The sequence below is a fragment of the Antedon mediterranea genome, chromosome 5 (assembly GCF_964355755.1).
Source record: "Antedon mediterranea chromosome 5, ecAntMedi1.1, whole genome shotgun sequence".
Lineage (NCBI taxonomy): Eukaryota > Metazoa > Echinodermata > Crinoidea > Comatulida > Antedonidae > Antedon > Antedon mediterranea.
In genome coordinates, this window is record NC_092674.1 from 25,959,754 (window position 1) to 25,977,125 (window position 17,372).

The following is a 17,372-nucleotide window of genomic DNA, read 5'->3' on the forward strand; positions in this document are numbered from 1 at the left end:
TTGAGATTAAATAACAACGTTTTTAGAAAATGTATATTTATATGGATATCAGTATCACGGTGTTGGTTATATACTCTTTAATGAAATTAAACGCAATGAAATATGAACTCCACCTTGCAATCTATGATGTCCTAAGGACTATTTTAAAATCAGACAGTACAGTAATACGTTTCATGGTGATGACTTATGGAATGTAGAGTAGTAGAAGATATGCGATAGGCAGGAATTGTGTGAAAACAACGTTTAACACATTTTGAGAACTATTAAGGGACACCTCTATATCCAGGGACACTCTTATATTGAGGGACACCACTATATCCAGGGACACTCCTATATTCAGGACATATCATATCCAGGAACACCTCTATATCCAAGAACACATCTAGTGATGTGTCCCTGGATATAGAGGTTTCTCTGGATATAGATCCAGGGACACTCTTATATTTTTACCACAATGTCAAAAAGAACCGCTCGCGTCTCGTCACCCTATGGTTTCATCCATCATCAGGAGCAGGCGACTACAAGCTTTCTCCAGCCACAACGGTGCTTGGCTAACTCTGACAGCTTATCAGTTGTAATCATGCCTCCTTCATCCCCTAAAAGCTGTTGGATGTATTTCAGAAAGTTGGTTTTCTGCCTTCCTCGTTTTCTTTTCCCATGTTGAGGAACATACAGAGCGTACTATAGGCCTACTCTTTGCATGGTTCGTCATCAGGCATTCGAAGCGCGTGACCCAGGAACTTTAATTGACGGGATATTTTCCACTAGCGGTCTGGTCTTGGTTAGGTCATAGATAGAAGCATTTGGCACCCTATCTGTTCTCTTGATATTTAGCATGATTCTATAGCATGAAGTGCTAAAGGCGTTGATTTCACTTTCCATCGCCTTAGAGAGGACCCAAGACTCGCAGCCATACACAAGGACAGTAACACAGGTTGTATTGTATAGCTTTACTTTGGTGGAGATTGGGATGTTAAAACATCTCCACAAACGCTTCCAAAATGCTGTCCAGGCAAGACCCTTTCTTCTTTTCCTATGGTTTAGCATCAGCCTAATTGGAATTGTTAAACTTTGTCTATAGGTCCGTTGAGTTGTCATCATTCTTAATTACTTATTGACGAGGAAGGGAAATGTGCAAATAAAGTAGGAATGAATTAAAAGCGTTGTATTCTATTTGATATCATACGCAATAAATAAGTTCAATTATACTTTATTCAATATTTGATATAAATAAATATTAATATCTTAAATAACATTAGAAGATACAATATTCCATATAGTTGATATTGCCAATATCTTTATTGCACGATACAACAATGTTAGATAACAAAAAATTTATAAATTGTTATTGCAAATGTATAAGATTATTTTTACTCAAATTACATAGTAATATATTAAACATTGGTTATGGATAATTGATTTAAGCTTGTATGTATTAATATAAAATCGAAGATACAGTAGCTATGTTTTATTTTCAGTTTAACGTTTTAGCGAATGTGATCACATTTTATAGTTACATGCTATGTTTTAATGTTGCATGTAACAAATATTGAAAACATTCAAAGTGTACAGGCACGGTTACAGTAGGGTATGACGAATTGAATTCAATACATTTATATTTTTTTTTTACAATTTTGCGTCATTTTTCTCTAAAACTTACAATTGCATTGAACATACCGTTTGGCGTAAGTAATCTCACATACTTTGCAGCTATAAATTACATGTTAAAAGAATAACTTATATACGTCACATTTTAAAACAATTTTAAAAGTATACCGGAAAAAATATTAGTTACGGTATAAATACCATTGATTTTACAATAGTTCTTAATTATCTCAAGTATAGGACCTCCAATTAAAGACAATTTTATTTATGAATTTATAAACCACATAAAAATGTTGTAATTGGACAAGACCATAATTAGTGTCAAAATTCGGCATTCCACCGAAAATTCAGTATGTCTTAAAAATTAATCTATTATTATAATGATAATAGATTTGCTATTATTACAGTATTAAGCCAACTTAATAGCAAGGAACATACCAGTACATGCCTCTATCATCTTGTTAAATCATTTTAATACAACATTGCCATTCCCTTATTATATTTAAAAGACTAAACATTTAACAATTAAAATCATCTAACTTATCTTTACTGGAAATAAAAAAAATCTAGTAACGCACATAGCCATACTCTTAAATCGGCGCAAGGGCGTAAGTAATTTGACCAATCACGACGCGATGGATCATCATACATCATGTCATGATTGGTCATATTTCGTCGACGTCATCGTCACTAGATTTTTATTCTTCCTCTACGTCCTTGGGGTATTAAGCCTGTTTTCTTGTCGACGTTATATATTGAGCGTTAAAATTTCAACGACGATCGTTTTAAAACGATCAAGTTGGAATGATAACGATAGCGAGTACCTTTTCCTGTAAATCGTTAACATTTTAATGTTTACGTAGGAGATCGCCGATTATTGTTAACGATAGCGTCAAATAACGTCGACAGGAAAACAGGCTTCAGGTAGTGGAAGCTTAACACTTGCAAATAAACATTTTAAGATATTAGGCTTACATACTTAGTATTGCTATACACTTGTTATACACGCGTTAGAGCGTAAGGAGTTGACGCGTTCAGCGTGGCTATGGGAACAACCGGAATCTGTCACCTCTTGAAGATCTTCGTTAGGACATTCATCATAAATGGCGCCATCACTCGGTCTTGATTTCGAATGCGGAGCTAACATTACAAAAAAAAGCCAATATGAATGATATACTAAATTATTATTGAATTAACCATCATGACGTCACATGTTTAAGTTATAACAGTGTGGCTACAATGTGTTTGTAACCTTGAGCTTGGTTCCCACTGAACGAAGCAACGCAACGACGTAGGAGCAACGCAGGTGAGTTGACCAATCATAAACAATCGTTCGGATGACCCATCGCGTCGTGATTGGTAAAATTTCTTACGCGGGGCATTCTTAAAGTGTATGCGTTTTGTTTGTGTTATGTATAATATCATTAATAATATAAGAATCTTAGCTATTTGATTTCTTGTTTATCATCTTATTTTATATTTCGCTTATAACCCCACGAGCTTAGCTTAAGACCCTCGATCAGAATAACCTTATTATTTCTACTCGTAAAACGGTATATCGCTCTACTATAATATACAGATATAACAAGATATAAAAAATCTACAGATCCATATAAAAAAAAATAACACGATCAAAAAACATAAGTTTACACGAACATTCAAAGTGTTTCAGATATGCGTGTAAACTTATTTATAATTAGATTGCCATAAACCATATTCAATAATCGAATTAAACATTCAAAATTAGTACAAAAAGGAGTACGAGAGTCGTGGAAAAAAAACAGAGTTTACCAATTTTAGAAAAGTCCGTGATTAATAATAAACGTTTTTGAACGATCGGATTTTAACAATAGGAATACCAAACTCGCGGCGTTTTCTAAGATTATATAGAGCAGAAGGAGCCTCCGGCAACAAAAATGATTCAATCCGTTATCCGATTTACATATTTATATCCAGTACAATTCTGAATAAAAATATTATTTCATAACCGTTCGTTTTTTACACATCCTTGATAGATAGTTTTTTATAGGCTTACAGAATATAGTGGATGGGGAAGAGAATGTCCTGGCCTAGACAAAAGACAAATGGCAATTATCACGTGATATAGACATGTCAACAAGTAGGCCGATGTCAGTACCAGACTGAATACTAAGCTCATTAGTTCCAATCAAGGGATTAAAATATCGTGCTAGTTCGCACATTCTTTAATTAAGCGAAAGAAATAATGTACTGATGATGTAAATGTTAATGTGTTTTGAATTGAGAGTTTGATTGCAGACAGATTTTGTTAAATCTAAAATGAAAAAAAAAACATTCTGTAACCATGAAGGAATTAGTGTAAACTAAGTCATGCTATAACAAAAGCAATCCGATTGGTCAGTTTTGAAGAAATCTAGATATTTTTTGATTCCTCGTTTGTTTCTACAGTATCAAGCAACGTGCGAAGACGCCTAGCCTTCTTATACATAAATCATGTAGCGCCACCTATCAATTAAAAACTTTTCTTATTGATAGTTGGCGCTATTGACATTAAATTTTGACAACCATACTAACCGTACCAGGAAGAAGTTCCATTGATCGTAGTCCATCTCTTTCTTTACATGCGCACTTGAAAGCATTCACTACCGTCTTTCTGTAACCTTTTCTAAATGATTTACTCATTATAACGCACACCAAAGGGTTTATAATAGGATCACAACCTGCTAACGATATGGTCATCATGTCGAAAATACAGTTATCCCAGTTCAAGTAATGTTTTAGAAGAACTTTAACCTTAAAAAAAAAAAGAAATACAGACATACTATTACAGCAGGAGTATTATGCCGTGATGTCAATATAACTATTACAAAGTAACGACATCAAGATAAATTCATTGGTACTTAATGTACAACATCAATTACTTGTTACAATGCATAACTAGGGAGGTATAAAAATACATTCTTCATAGTTTAACGTCCCGTCACGTACACCGCTGAACAATGGATACCCAGCTTGTACCGTTGGCCAAAGGGGTATGATAGAAAATTAAAAACGTCATTGTTATAACATGGTTATAATGATAAAGATGATGCTGTTCCTGTCAACATAATTGTACCCATTTATCGACAATAATAAATGAATTTTTTCTGCGCCCTTTTTTACTCAAGGCGGATTTGGACGGACGTTTGTAATTTTGGTTTCTCAACAAAAAAATCTAGGCCTAAGTTTTCACATTGTGGGACTACTGTGCAGTGTGTTCCATCTGAGCGTATAATTCCTAATAGGTGTTTGTGAAATATTGTCAGAGCCTAGGTTGCGATCGACTTTACGAATCCTAGACATATTTAAAAAGATTACCAATGTCGAAAAATGTGCAAAATAAGCAGATGTTTAGGAGGAGTGCCTTCACGCGTATGTTTTCTAACAGCTTTCCTTTTCATAATCTATCAGATTAAAAATTAATTCTTTGCGTTGCGACGAAGGTCATACAGAAAACCATAATGCCAATCTCCAACTATTAACGGTAAGAAGGCACTGTGTGGTGGGGTGGCCAGTTCCTTTCTACGCCGCATTATCTTCCCTAGTTTTTCAAATTATCATAATTTATTATTATGAACTTAGAAGAGAAATAAATGTAACTTGTAACTTGATTTGAACCAGCTACTCATACAGTTAAGAATTGGAGATTTCCCTTATCGGCAATTGAATCCGGGGGTTTTTTTTGTATGATAGTTATAGTACTGTCCCAACCATTTGGCTCAAATCCAACTTTATCAATGTTATTTTAACTATTTGTTTTTGTAGCAATGTAAAAGGACACAATATATAACACTTGAATGCTAAAGCTCTGTTTACACTATCAAATTTATGTGGAAAAAAATGTGATGTTCACATAATATGGACATGATGATGTCATATCACTACCGTATGTATAGGCCTACATACCACTACCATATTTGGGCACATTACACTTTTCTTGTCAAACTAGTTTGATAGTGTAGACAGAGCTTTTGAACTGGTGTTCATTGTCAGTCGACTGATTGATGATGTTTAGCCATTACTTATATTAATGACGTCATTTCTCGAGTTTCTCAACAATTTCGTTGGAAATTAAAATTACATTTACATAAATTATATTACATCAAAAGGTAAATAAATAGACCGTCATACTGTACGTTAAAATACCTTAGATAAAGAAGTCGGTTAAAAGACATCGTTCAAAACATTTACTGAATAAATTACTTTGGTAAATCTACTGCAACACTTAAGGTAATTAAATCCATTCATTACAACAGGGATATCTTTTGATTTTGGATGAGGTTTATATATTAATTTGATACAAACTTTCTTTTCCATGGTCATAATTAGTGTATATCGTAATGTTTATGAGTTGCACGGGTTAAGATTGCCAAAGCCGAGTCAATTAAAACAATCATACCTTTAAAGAATAAACATTCAATAATAACAAAGATTCACAGTTAGAGAAAGTAAACTTTTCTTTAATTAAGCAACAGCTTGAAACGGTGGCTCTGGGACTTTAGCCGCGGATTAGAACCGTTATAGACGGCACACACTATCGGTTGGTATTCTGATTCAAACCATTTCACCGGCCTAGCGCGTCGCACACACTTTTTACAAAACCGTGCAATCGTGTGAATTGGGGAAAATACTAATGCACAGCACCCTGATATAGAATTAACCAATCAAAGACCAGCCGGCCGCGGGTTTGATATCCAATCGGTTATATAGTGTCAAATTCTCTTAAAGGTTCCTCAAAACTGCGTCAAACATTATTGCTAATTCTTATCTAACTATTATCGGATTTCCCTGTCTAACATTTTGAGGCAAGTATTATAAAGACACCCCTCCCATCAACCCCCACAACACCTCCCAATAACCCCCCATACCCACCACCGTTCCTAACCAAACTGTGACTGACATGTGCAAAATGTAATGATCCCGTTTCCAATGTTTCTGTTACTAATGTTTTGAATATATGCCTAAGGTAAACTTATTCATCAGAGGATTAAACAGCAACAACTTGAAATAAAAAATATGTTTGATATAAATCATTCAAGGTAGCCGATTAATTAAAAGTCCGGGAGACGTTTTTCAAAGAAATGAAGCAGCAAAGGTAAATGACCCGAATTCATATCAATTAACAATAATACATTTAATCCTAATAAATACAAGTTTTTATAGAAAATGATTAAACGCTGTCCGAATATGAATACAACTTGGCCTAGGTATCCATCACTGTCGCCACTCAGACAAGGATGTGGGCAGGTAAACGGGATAACTAGCCAAAACTTACCGTGTGAATTTATATAGATTAAATTACTCTAACATCCCACCCTTGTGTGCTATCTATAATGTGTTATTGTTTAAAAGGGTTTCGTGTACACACCACGAAAACGATGTAGATGTTTAATGATTATCGTAGGGCCCGTTCAGACTTTGTAATTTACCCGGATAAGTTGAATACCTCCTACCAAATTTAGTGATAATTAGTCCATGAAGTAACTAAGTGGGTAAATTAATTAAGCCTGCATGATCATAGTTTGTAGGCGCGTATCCACCAAACTAATTTGACAAAAAAAGTGTGATGTACCCAAATATTGAAGTGATATGACATCATCGTGTTCCTCTGTATGGGCACATCCCATTTATTATTATTATTATTATTATTAGTATTAGTGTTATTATTATATCAATATTTATAAAGCGTCAATTCAAAGACCGAGGTACAAAATCCAAGGCGCTGGGCATGTTAGTGGTCGATAAAATGAGTTTTGAGCAATTTGTTTAAATAAGGCAACAGAAGAGCAGTGTTTAATTTGTGGGGGGAGTGAATTCCAGAGTGTGGGTGCTGCAAAAGAAAACGATCTATGACCAAAGGTTTTAGTGGCTATGCGTGTATAGAACAGAGAGTAAAAAATCATCAGATGATCTAAGAGTCCGTCCAGGAACAAAAGGTGATTAATTTGTCACATAATGCTTGATAGTGTTTTTTTTTTCTCTAATAATATAATAAAATATAATAATATCGAACCTGAACCAGGATATGTATGTAGGCCTATCATATTTCATATTGATGTACCGTATTAAACTTGAATTTGTGTCTTCTTATAACATGCTTTGATATTATGCCTATTAGCCTGTGAAATTCAATATTGTATTCAATGCTCCCCGCATGATGTACGCAAATTGAGGTAAATCATGATCAGGCCAATCATGATGGAATTATTCTAATTTTTGGATAATTCTACGTAGATTTTTAATCTTAATCTAAAGGAATGTATGATGGCACGACAGAAACATGTTCGAATTCAAAACAACATTACTTCCATGAAACAATAATGGAATAAATAAGGAATAATATATACAAATAGCAGTAAATCTGGGGGGAGGGGGTGGGGGTTGGAGTAAGAAGGCAGGATCCCAGAAAGATACGAGATATTGAGTCTGGTGTGCATGGGACATGGCGAACTATAATTATTCAAGTGCCAACAGACTCATCACAGACTCCCATAGAGATTGACATGTGTAAAGTTATTACAATAACTTTCTTTCCGATAATAAGATATATCGGGGAGACGACAACCAAATAACATTAATTGCTTAGAGTTGTAATGATTGAGAATAAGTTAATTGCATTGGGAACTCTAATTTGACAGCTAGCTTGGATGGTTCTATAGATGAATATCAATGTGATATCCCATCGAGGGATGTGAAGAAGAACTAAGGTACTTAATCCTCGGGATGATGATGAATCAAATAGCGTTATTGATTGAAGCATATACTAATGTGTTTTCATTTGATAGATATGATGCTCACATATCAATCGAATGTTTCGAGGTTTAATTACAGTTCAAGGATATATATATATATATTAATCTGTAAATTCTCACCTAAAATCTTCATCGAAACTAATTAATAGTAGGTATGGGACGCCAAAGGTTTAATCTTTTGATTAGGCGTTTCATTCATTTATATACATGTTTTTTGGGTTTTTTAAGTTTTGGAAAATCATTTAATCTATACCAATAGATTACACATTTTTCTTCTTTTTTTTTTAGGAATACTTTGTAATTACCTAAGGCATTTTAAACATGTTACCTGTTTATTTTATTATACATTACATTATAACATTGCGAACACCTTCAGAACTAAGGACTTAATAGGGGTATCTCAAAGTTATAGGTTATGTATATTCAAAAAGGTTGGAGTTAAAAGGCAATTATGATGTTGGATATGCAATTTAGGTAACTTGAATTTGTTTTTTCTTCTAAATTGTAGGATTAGAATTAGAATTCTATTTTGAAAAACACGATTGATAATAGTTTAATTAAGTTTAATTAATTTGTTTAATCATTGTAACACTTGATAGTAGTTGATGGAATCCACCCATAGATATATATATACAGTATACACTTCCGCTCTTTGGTGTGATCGTTCAATTAGAGTAAGAAATAGTTATTTAGTTAGAAATATACACTTTTAGAAATAAAGTGGTTTTCCATTTTTGTATTTGTCTTTCGAGGGATTAACCCACCTTTATTATTTCCACTTGTTTCCCCCTTTTTTCATTACTTATAAATAAGTTGACATCATTAATACAAATGTGTTAACATGGTAAAAGGTATGAATACTTAATTTATAGAAATTGTATTCTAAGTGTATTTTTTGTCATGTGTAGTCTTCATGCTTGATGACGCGAAACACTATTTTTTTACCAATTAAACGCATATAAAACGCTTTTAGGATGTTCGAAGAAAAACGGTTATGAATTTATCAATGTTAAAAAGAATGTTCAATAGTAGTTAATGTACCGCATGCGTTTGTATGCTCAGCAGCCATGCGTTACTAATGAGTTACTTTACATACACGCGCACCATGTAAGTGGAGAAAATCTCATGAGATTTCGGTACGTGTGAATCGGGGCCAAGACGCAATAAACCGAACCAGAATAAATTGTCGATATAGTGATGTACACAGCCCGTGTGAAACTAGTTCTATCAATAATGTTAACACTGTTACATATGTTATTAGAGCATATCAAAAGTACATTCATGTATTAAATGAGATTGCATAATATGGTGATATTGAAAAGTAGGACGAATGTTATTTATTCATTAATTTCCTTCAATTCGGATAATACATATACATTTGCTAAATTTGCCTATCAATTGCTCTCCTTACGCCAGTCCATTGTTTTTAACAAGTCATTTTTAACATATTTATTTACATATACAGTTTTTTCTCTCTCTCTCTTTTTCTCCTTCTACTCGGAAAATGAGAAAAAGAGGTTTGGTGTAGTAAGTCTGTTTAAAGTAGTTATTTTATTGATTGATTGATTTTTAATCCGTGTCTATTTTTAACCAGAGTCTATTTATAATTGTTATTTTATATATTCACTCATAAGCAGGAAGTAGGTGGTCTGGTATTACACAAGAGTGTGATTAAATAAATAAATAAATATTAAAAAAAAACATGTAAAACAAAAATAGAAACATTTTCAGCAGGAAATTAACAATAGCATCTTCTACAAAAACAACCTACAATATCTTAATATCAATTTGCATCAACGCTGATGCAGGTTTGATTGTGAAAGATTTATGGTTTTAATTAGACTATTAGCTTACAACTGTCTGTTCTTAAAACTTTGAATATTCATAAAATGAGGGAACGTTATTCGTAACAAACATCATGCTTGTTATAGAACAAGTCTACATTAGATAACTTTAGTAGCTTACGTAACTAGTTATTAAAGCAAACTCTAAACGAGTTCACAGTACTGTACCTTCACTGAATTTACTACATAGAGTCATCACATATATTTAACTGACTTTTCACTTCAACGTCTAATTCGTATTATAATAACGCAGATTAGATATCAAAATACACATCCAGATTAGATTGAGTCATGTATAAGTTGTGTTTCATACTGTACGTACAACTTGAAACAGATGGTAATAATAATATTATAATTATGATAAACATACTAATTTCTATTAGACTAGTCAGAAAACAAATTGCCTCATCTGAAAACGTTTCTAATGGATTCACTTAATTTGAAAATACTTTTTTTTTCATCTAAATTCTATCTATCTATAAAAAAGATGAAATGACACCATGTTCATCAATGCAGGTGAAACCTGATCAATGTAAGTGCTTTGTGGTGGTTTTATGAGTTTATACTTTTTCCTCAGTTACTATGGTTTTTACAATTATTACAAAGCATTTTCAGTATTTCACTATATCATTTTAAGCGTAGGCCTATAATATAAAAGATTAATTTTAGAGATTGATTTTAAACAATGTCGGTTGTATTACAGAACAGTACAGTATACTGTACGGTACCATTCCATGTTAAGAACACTTAATCTTATGTTCATCTATCATTGTTACTCTTATTTTATATAACTATTGGAAGTTTGGTAAGTTTTAATGTTAAGGATGTTTTGTTGCCTATGTATGATACACAACATATAACCATATAATGTAAAGCAGGTGCTCCATCTTCTGCAACAACAAAAACCCTGCACATGCTGGCAAGCATGAACTCGTGGACAATATAGTATTTAATAAACATAGATTTGCAATAGTCAGTTATATATTATCTAGTCATGTCAGCTCTATCTATGTGATCTTCTTTCTCTTTTCTTTTCTCGTGTTTTGTGCTTCGTTTTCAAGTTAGTTTTGTGGGTTTTTATTTTATGTGATAAAGCATCTTCAATTTGAAAACTTTATGCATAAACACAATTATAATAGGGCAATTTGTAAGAAATCTGAGATAGGCGTGTGTCAAACGCATTTTGCGCTTCAATCTCTTCATAAGTGGTTTTTAATAGATGAGTGCGTGTATACGATTGTTCGTTTGTTTATAATAATTTGACGATTATCGGTTCAAAGGTCAATCGTTAAAATATTAGATACGGAATCGTGTATCACTTAATGTCAGTGTATAAGACGCTTTAATCATATCAATCAATTAATTACAATCTTATATGAGAGTTTATTTTAAACAAAAAATATGATTTATTTATTATTATAATCTAGACATATCTGGTTGTGCAGTACTGTAGTAATAAACACATTCACAAAACCCAACCATCTCATATGCACTATGTTCTTCTTCTTCTTCTTTTTTCGCAAATGAGATATTCCATAATAGATTTTACCAATCTCATGCCATTAGAGCACTGGATAGAGATTGATGATATATGGTTGTACTGTTTATCTGTATTGCTTTTGTTTGTCTTGTGTACGCTCTTAACTACACACTTTTCTATGTATATATTTCTATGCAAATCGACATCGATCAAACAGAACGGAGTTATGAAATAATAACACTTTATAATAGGAATCAGACCTTGATTTAAAAGGAGCGCCATGGCGCTGACGCTCCTTGGCGCTCCTGAAAACGATCAAAGGAGCGCCTAAAATAGCGCTCCCCAACCTGTTACAGTGCGTCATAAAAATATATATAATGATAAGAATATTAACCCCGAATACAACACACAGTCTATATATAGTCGCGCAAACGATCTTTGTTATGGCTACCCCCGATAGGCTAGGCGCGCCTACGATCTTTGATGTTGGAGAAAAATATCGTAAACAATTCATTCTAAATAATAGTATCAGAACGTTCAATCGGTAGCTCAAAAAGACTGCCGTCAGAAGACCGTAATTATACAGACCTAGTTTTTTTGGTCACATGGCATGAAACGCGATACTCTCTGCTTTACCGCAACATCTCACATGTTTTTTTTTAAACAACTCAGTATGTGAGGGTGGTGCGGGGGGTGGTGGCTGCCGACGATAAACAGTAATTATAGATCGTGTACCTGGATTTTGTGTCACATGACATGAAACACTCTCTCTGATCTTAATAACTGCTCACATGTTTTCCCCTCCAAATTCTGGTCGGGCCTTTTCTTATACACATGTTGCCTTTATATTAAATCTTATAGTAATTAATATGGAATAGGCCCTATATATTTATTTTGCATATATTTTGTTGGTGTCCTAGCCTAGGTGTCGTTGTTTTTATAATTCGCTAACTCAAGGTAGGATTAAATAATTTATAGTGTAGGCCGCCGAAACTAGACTAGGCCTAGATAGATAGCCTCGACTCTCTCTGCGTGAGCTGAGAGGTCCACGGACCCGATGTCGTCTCGTCGGCGGATTTCCGTCCAAATTAGGATAACCGATGCGTAGGCCTAGCTAGGGTGGCTACAAAAATTGACGTCTACTATCTTTAGATAGGATTTTAATTAGCAAACAATACATTGTTTGTTTGCATTGTCCATGCTTCTAAAGTAAAGGCGATGACAATGGTGTTTACTAACCCTACGAACCACCCTACGATCGACGCGTAGATAATTATCATAACAATACATCGTAGACTACGTTCAGAGAACAATGACCTACGATGAATTTTACGTGCGAGAGTACCATTTCCGGCCATCTAGAGGTGTCATTTATCAAAATTCGGCTCGCCACAGGCCCAACCATGGTGGGCCTGTGCCTCGAATACTTAATCTAAATAATGGCTCTCCTCAACATATTGAGGAGAGCCATTAGGAGCTCTCCTCTTATATTTATAAATCAAGGTCTGAGGAATGTTTCGTAATGTTATATGGTAGGAAATTCACAATTTATGTAGGTCACATTCGAGGCATTCTTCTTAATGAAAAAAGATATATAAAACGAAAGAACAATACATTGTATAGGAAAACACTACCGGTATCCAATTTAATAAGGTGTGGTTGATTTTATTGCAAAGTGCAAAGCCAGGTTGCATAGGTTTCTGTTTCAGGTCTAAATTAACGAAGTACTAACCCTTAATTCTAGCTTAAACTAAACTAGTTCAAATTGATAGGTTTGAATTGATAGATATAAGTCTTTTCTAGAATTAAGCGTGTGCATATAGGTTCAATAAGATGTATCAAATACCAGGAAATTATTACTTTGGGTGTAGATTAAAACACAATTGAATGTCTAAGTTATTTTGGCGCTATTGCCTTAGGTTGTTATCTACACTGTAAAAATAGTGTTTAGTATCTTTTAACATGTGTTTGTACCCGCTTTTTCCACACATTTAGCCTTAAACTTAAATGTCATAAAAGATTAAAAGAGGAATGTGGGAGTTTCAGAATAGATACAGAAAACATAGGCCCTACTGCTACAAATACAATTTAACATGAATAAATATATAATAATTATGCTTTATCAGATTTATATATTCAATCATTTTTATAATAAGGCTCGTGTTGAATAGAGTAATTTTACGTACGTTTTCATTTTTTTAAACTTTGTTATAGATTATGTTTATGTTTTCTGCAAATGAATGAGCGGTATAGGACCGAATTTTCAGTACGTCGTGTTGGAGAAAGTCGTTAAATACACTGATATACAAAAGTAAACAACTGTCAACTTACCGTAAATGGAAGCCAGCTTAAAGAGTAACAGAACGACATCACCATTATCAAACGTGAAAACTTTAAAGTGTCTCTCTTTTGTTTATCCCAAGATGAACTTTGTCTATAAGGCCTACGCACACTTCCACCGGCCGCCGACTTAGCAGTTTTACGTAAATCTCGCATCGTCAACAACAACAACGTATTAGCAATTGCCATTACAATCCAACTCAGTATGTAATTTAAAACGTACAGAAATATCACAATTTTTCCGCGTATCGTCCCATCATCGTCCTGGGAATATAGGCACACTCCTTCAGGATATTTAACTATGACTCGGAGAAACAATGGAATGGAAGAAAGACAGCAACTGTAGAGCACAATCCCAATTAGAAGTTTAACAGCTAAATTGAAATTAAAAATAGCTGTATGCTTAAATGGCCACCGTATCGCTAAACATCGTTCTACGCTCATTAGTACTGTAATCAAAACAATAACATTTCCAGCCCAAAGAAAGATAAACGCTGTGAAGTAACATACAGGATCATCCTCATCATACAGATTACCTTTAAGTTGTTCCGCGAATGACAGAGGGTAGGTTAAAATTACCATTAGTAGGCTTACCATCGCTAAACTACCAATAAACAGATGTGGAATATTATCTTGTTTTCTAGGGCTTAAGTTGTAGATGTTGACAAACGCAACCAGATTTAAAACTACAGCTGAGATAATAGCCAAGAGAGTTACTATAGCCATGAATTTATTTTGTTTAAGACAAGTAGTCACTTCTAGATCTGGATTATCAAACGAAGTTGTCAAAAAGGTTACAGAGTTGTTCTCCGCCATCGTTTTTCTTGTCAAGTAGCCCTATCCAACGAAATAACTGTCAAACATTCCAAACGTACCAATTACTGTTCCTTTAAAGATAAAACAATACCAGATCATTTAAATCACAACAAGGTGTTACATTGTGATTTCTTTAGAAAACAACGGAAGGATTAAAGAAATATGATTGGTCGTATACACATGATGGATCCCAGTGGTTGCATAAAACATGATGATACATGATGATTGGTTGTATTTACAATCGGCATAACATTATTGATCAACAAGACGACGTTTTGAAGAATACAATAACTTAGTATTATTAATTATTTATTCCCGTAAGACAACTAAACAAATATGGGTGTTTAACTGAAGCTTCTCAACTTCAACAATTATTTCACATCCCCGTACTATACTGTCGTATCTTAATTTGCACAGTATCATGGACAATTTTCATGATACAGTGTGATATGTTACATTAATGTATCATAGTGATTATTTTTAGGACAATATTATTGTCCTTAAAAAGGGGACAATAGGACAGGATGACACACTGTATCATGACATTTTTCCAGCTGTCACATGTAATACTGTATTTAGGATTTTATTATGATACTATAACATTTATAGATACCCTACACTATTGGAAACGGCTATATTTTGTTATTTTGCATTATCTTAATAGTTTTGTAATGTATTTGTATAACTTGCTACGTTAATAGTTCAATACATATACAGACGATATAATAAATTTACCTGTAAGTGTAATCAAAGACCTAATGTTGACAATGTGCAAGGAGGCACGACATGTAGTTGGAAAGAGATAATGACAAATAATTCTACTGACATTTCTAAGTTGTCCTTAGTCCTTTGAGAAAATTATCGTTTAGCATTTGTTAAACCTTTGCCAAACATTAAAGTCATAACTAGCCAATTGATAGGTTATGTAAGCATTTATGTAAACCATATATGATTTATTCCGTTCAATTAGTAAAAAATCACACAAATAACATGAAATCTTAATTCAACCTTTCATTCGTAAGTTGACATTAGAAGAATGTGTGATGTAACGCCGCCGCGTTATTATATGACACAATTCCATTACAGAAATAGAATAACATTTGAATAATAATAATGTCATAGGAATGTTTATGGCTTATTCGAACAAGAGTTGCTCAAACCTTAGAATGATTATGTTTTGTTTCAGCGAGCCATTGAAGCTCTATCTACAATATTAAACTAGTTTGTGATGTGCACAAATATGGTAGTGATGTTTCCAAATATGGTAGTGATGGCATCAGCATGTCCACATTGGCATGACATCACATTTTTTGTCAAACTAGTTTGATAGTGTAGATAGAGCTTAAGACATTTTTGTTTATTCAATTCAGGGGATCCGGGTGTGGTATAGAGGTGGGATTGACATTTTAATAATTTTAGGTACGTCTTGGGGTCCCCTACCTTCCCGGCATTTGCATACAATTGATTTGTAAGTTCGTCCGTTTGTTTATATAAGTTGGTTATCTGAACTCTACGCTATCATTTGGTCAGTTAAAATGAGTTATTTTAAGAGTTGATGCGCAAAAAATGGTCACACAGTTTTTAATGCTAATATTAATGTCATCTTAAACTTAATAAATGATAGGCTATTAAGACGTCTGAAGTGAACATCAGATCGTAATTTGAAAACGCAGAACCCTTTAGCATTGATAACCAATCAAATTCCAATCTACACTAATCAATGTAATTAGGTGCTTATCCTAGCTGCAGCAACTTATATTAAATCAACCGAACGAATCGACCGAATACAGTAGTACACTGAATAAATACATAACAAGTAAAACATGGTTTTACAACTAGCTATAACAAGGTAATAAGATAACACAGTGCAAGATCTGGTTGAATTAACAAATGTACTTAAATTGTAATGCTAACATACATTGTTAACCTAGTTGGTATTAATATCACGATTATTTCAGCCAAAAGAATATAGAAATAAACGACACCTAATTATAGGTATAAAATTAGATTACCTCCATGCTTAGCATTTAGTTTAGGCTAGAAAAGAATCACATATCATCCGGATATTGCCCTATGGTAGCATACACGCCCCTGACTAATAATACGTTATAGCTAAAGATACAGTACCGTATCCATACTTCTAAAAACTAAAGGTACGGTATTACTTACCGCGTTAACATCATCGTTGTTGTTTGATATACACACCGAACAGCAATTGAAGTGAACTGATGCCACCTGAATGAGATACGTCTTGAACTAACTATGCGAGAGCGACGTATGAATAAATGATTAATCACTTAGCTTTATATGCTGTGAAATTATAACAAAAAAAAGGCGCCAACCTCGAACTAAAAATTGGTTTTAATGATCGTGTGAAAATACTGTAGCAGACGATAAAACAACTACTATATTGGAAACGTGAAAGTTATTCTTAGTCTCATTTCAATCTAAACAGTAATGGAAACTGACAATATTATGAGTGTAACTGTTGTGATATCTGTAATGCGCATGCGCCAA

General features: G+C 33.6%; 1 protein-coding gene across 3 annotated transcripts; it reads right to left on the reverse strand.

The window, feature by feature from the left end:
- Positions 1-1,295: 1,295 nt before the first annotated feature.
- LOC140049234 (neurotensin receptor type 1-like) lies at positions 1,296-17,372 on the reverse strand. Of its 3 annotated transcripts, none has more exons than XM_072094075.1 (4): positions 17,025-17,372; positions 14,031-14,920; positions 4,164-4,377; positions 1,296-2,745 (listed from the first exon to the last, which is right to left on the reverse strand). In XM_072094075.1, the coding sequence occupies exons 2-4, from the start codon at positions 14,853-14,855 to the stop codon at positions 2,594-2,596; spliced, it is 1,191 nt and encodes a 396-aa protein (XP_071950176.1). In that variant the 5' UTR covers positions 14,856-14,920; positions 17,025-17,372; the 3' UTR covers positions 1,296-2,593. The 3 variants fall into 3 exon arrangements, with proteins under 3 accessions (XP_071950176.1, XP_071950175.1, XP_071950178.1); XM_072094074.1 differs by having other exon boundaries at positions 14,031-14,926; XM_072094077.1 differs by having other exon boundaries at positions 4,159-4,377; positions 14,031-14,926.

Excerpts from the sequence above, each read along its gene's own strand:
- LOC140049234 (XM_072094075.1), bottom strand. The coding sequence starts at position 14,855 with ATGGCGGAGAACAACTCTGTAACCTTTTTGACAACTTCGTTTGATAAT. Across the intron at positions 4,378-14,030 it reads TAAGCTGGCTTCCATTTACG|GTTAAAGTTCTTCTAAAACA; the intron begins GTAAGTTGACAG and ends TTTTTTTTTAAG. Across the intron at positions 2,746-4,163 it reads ATCAATGGAACTTCTTCCTG|CTCCGCATTCGAAATCAAGA; the intron begins GTACGGTTAGTA and ends TTGTAATGTTAG.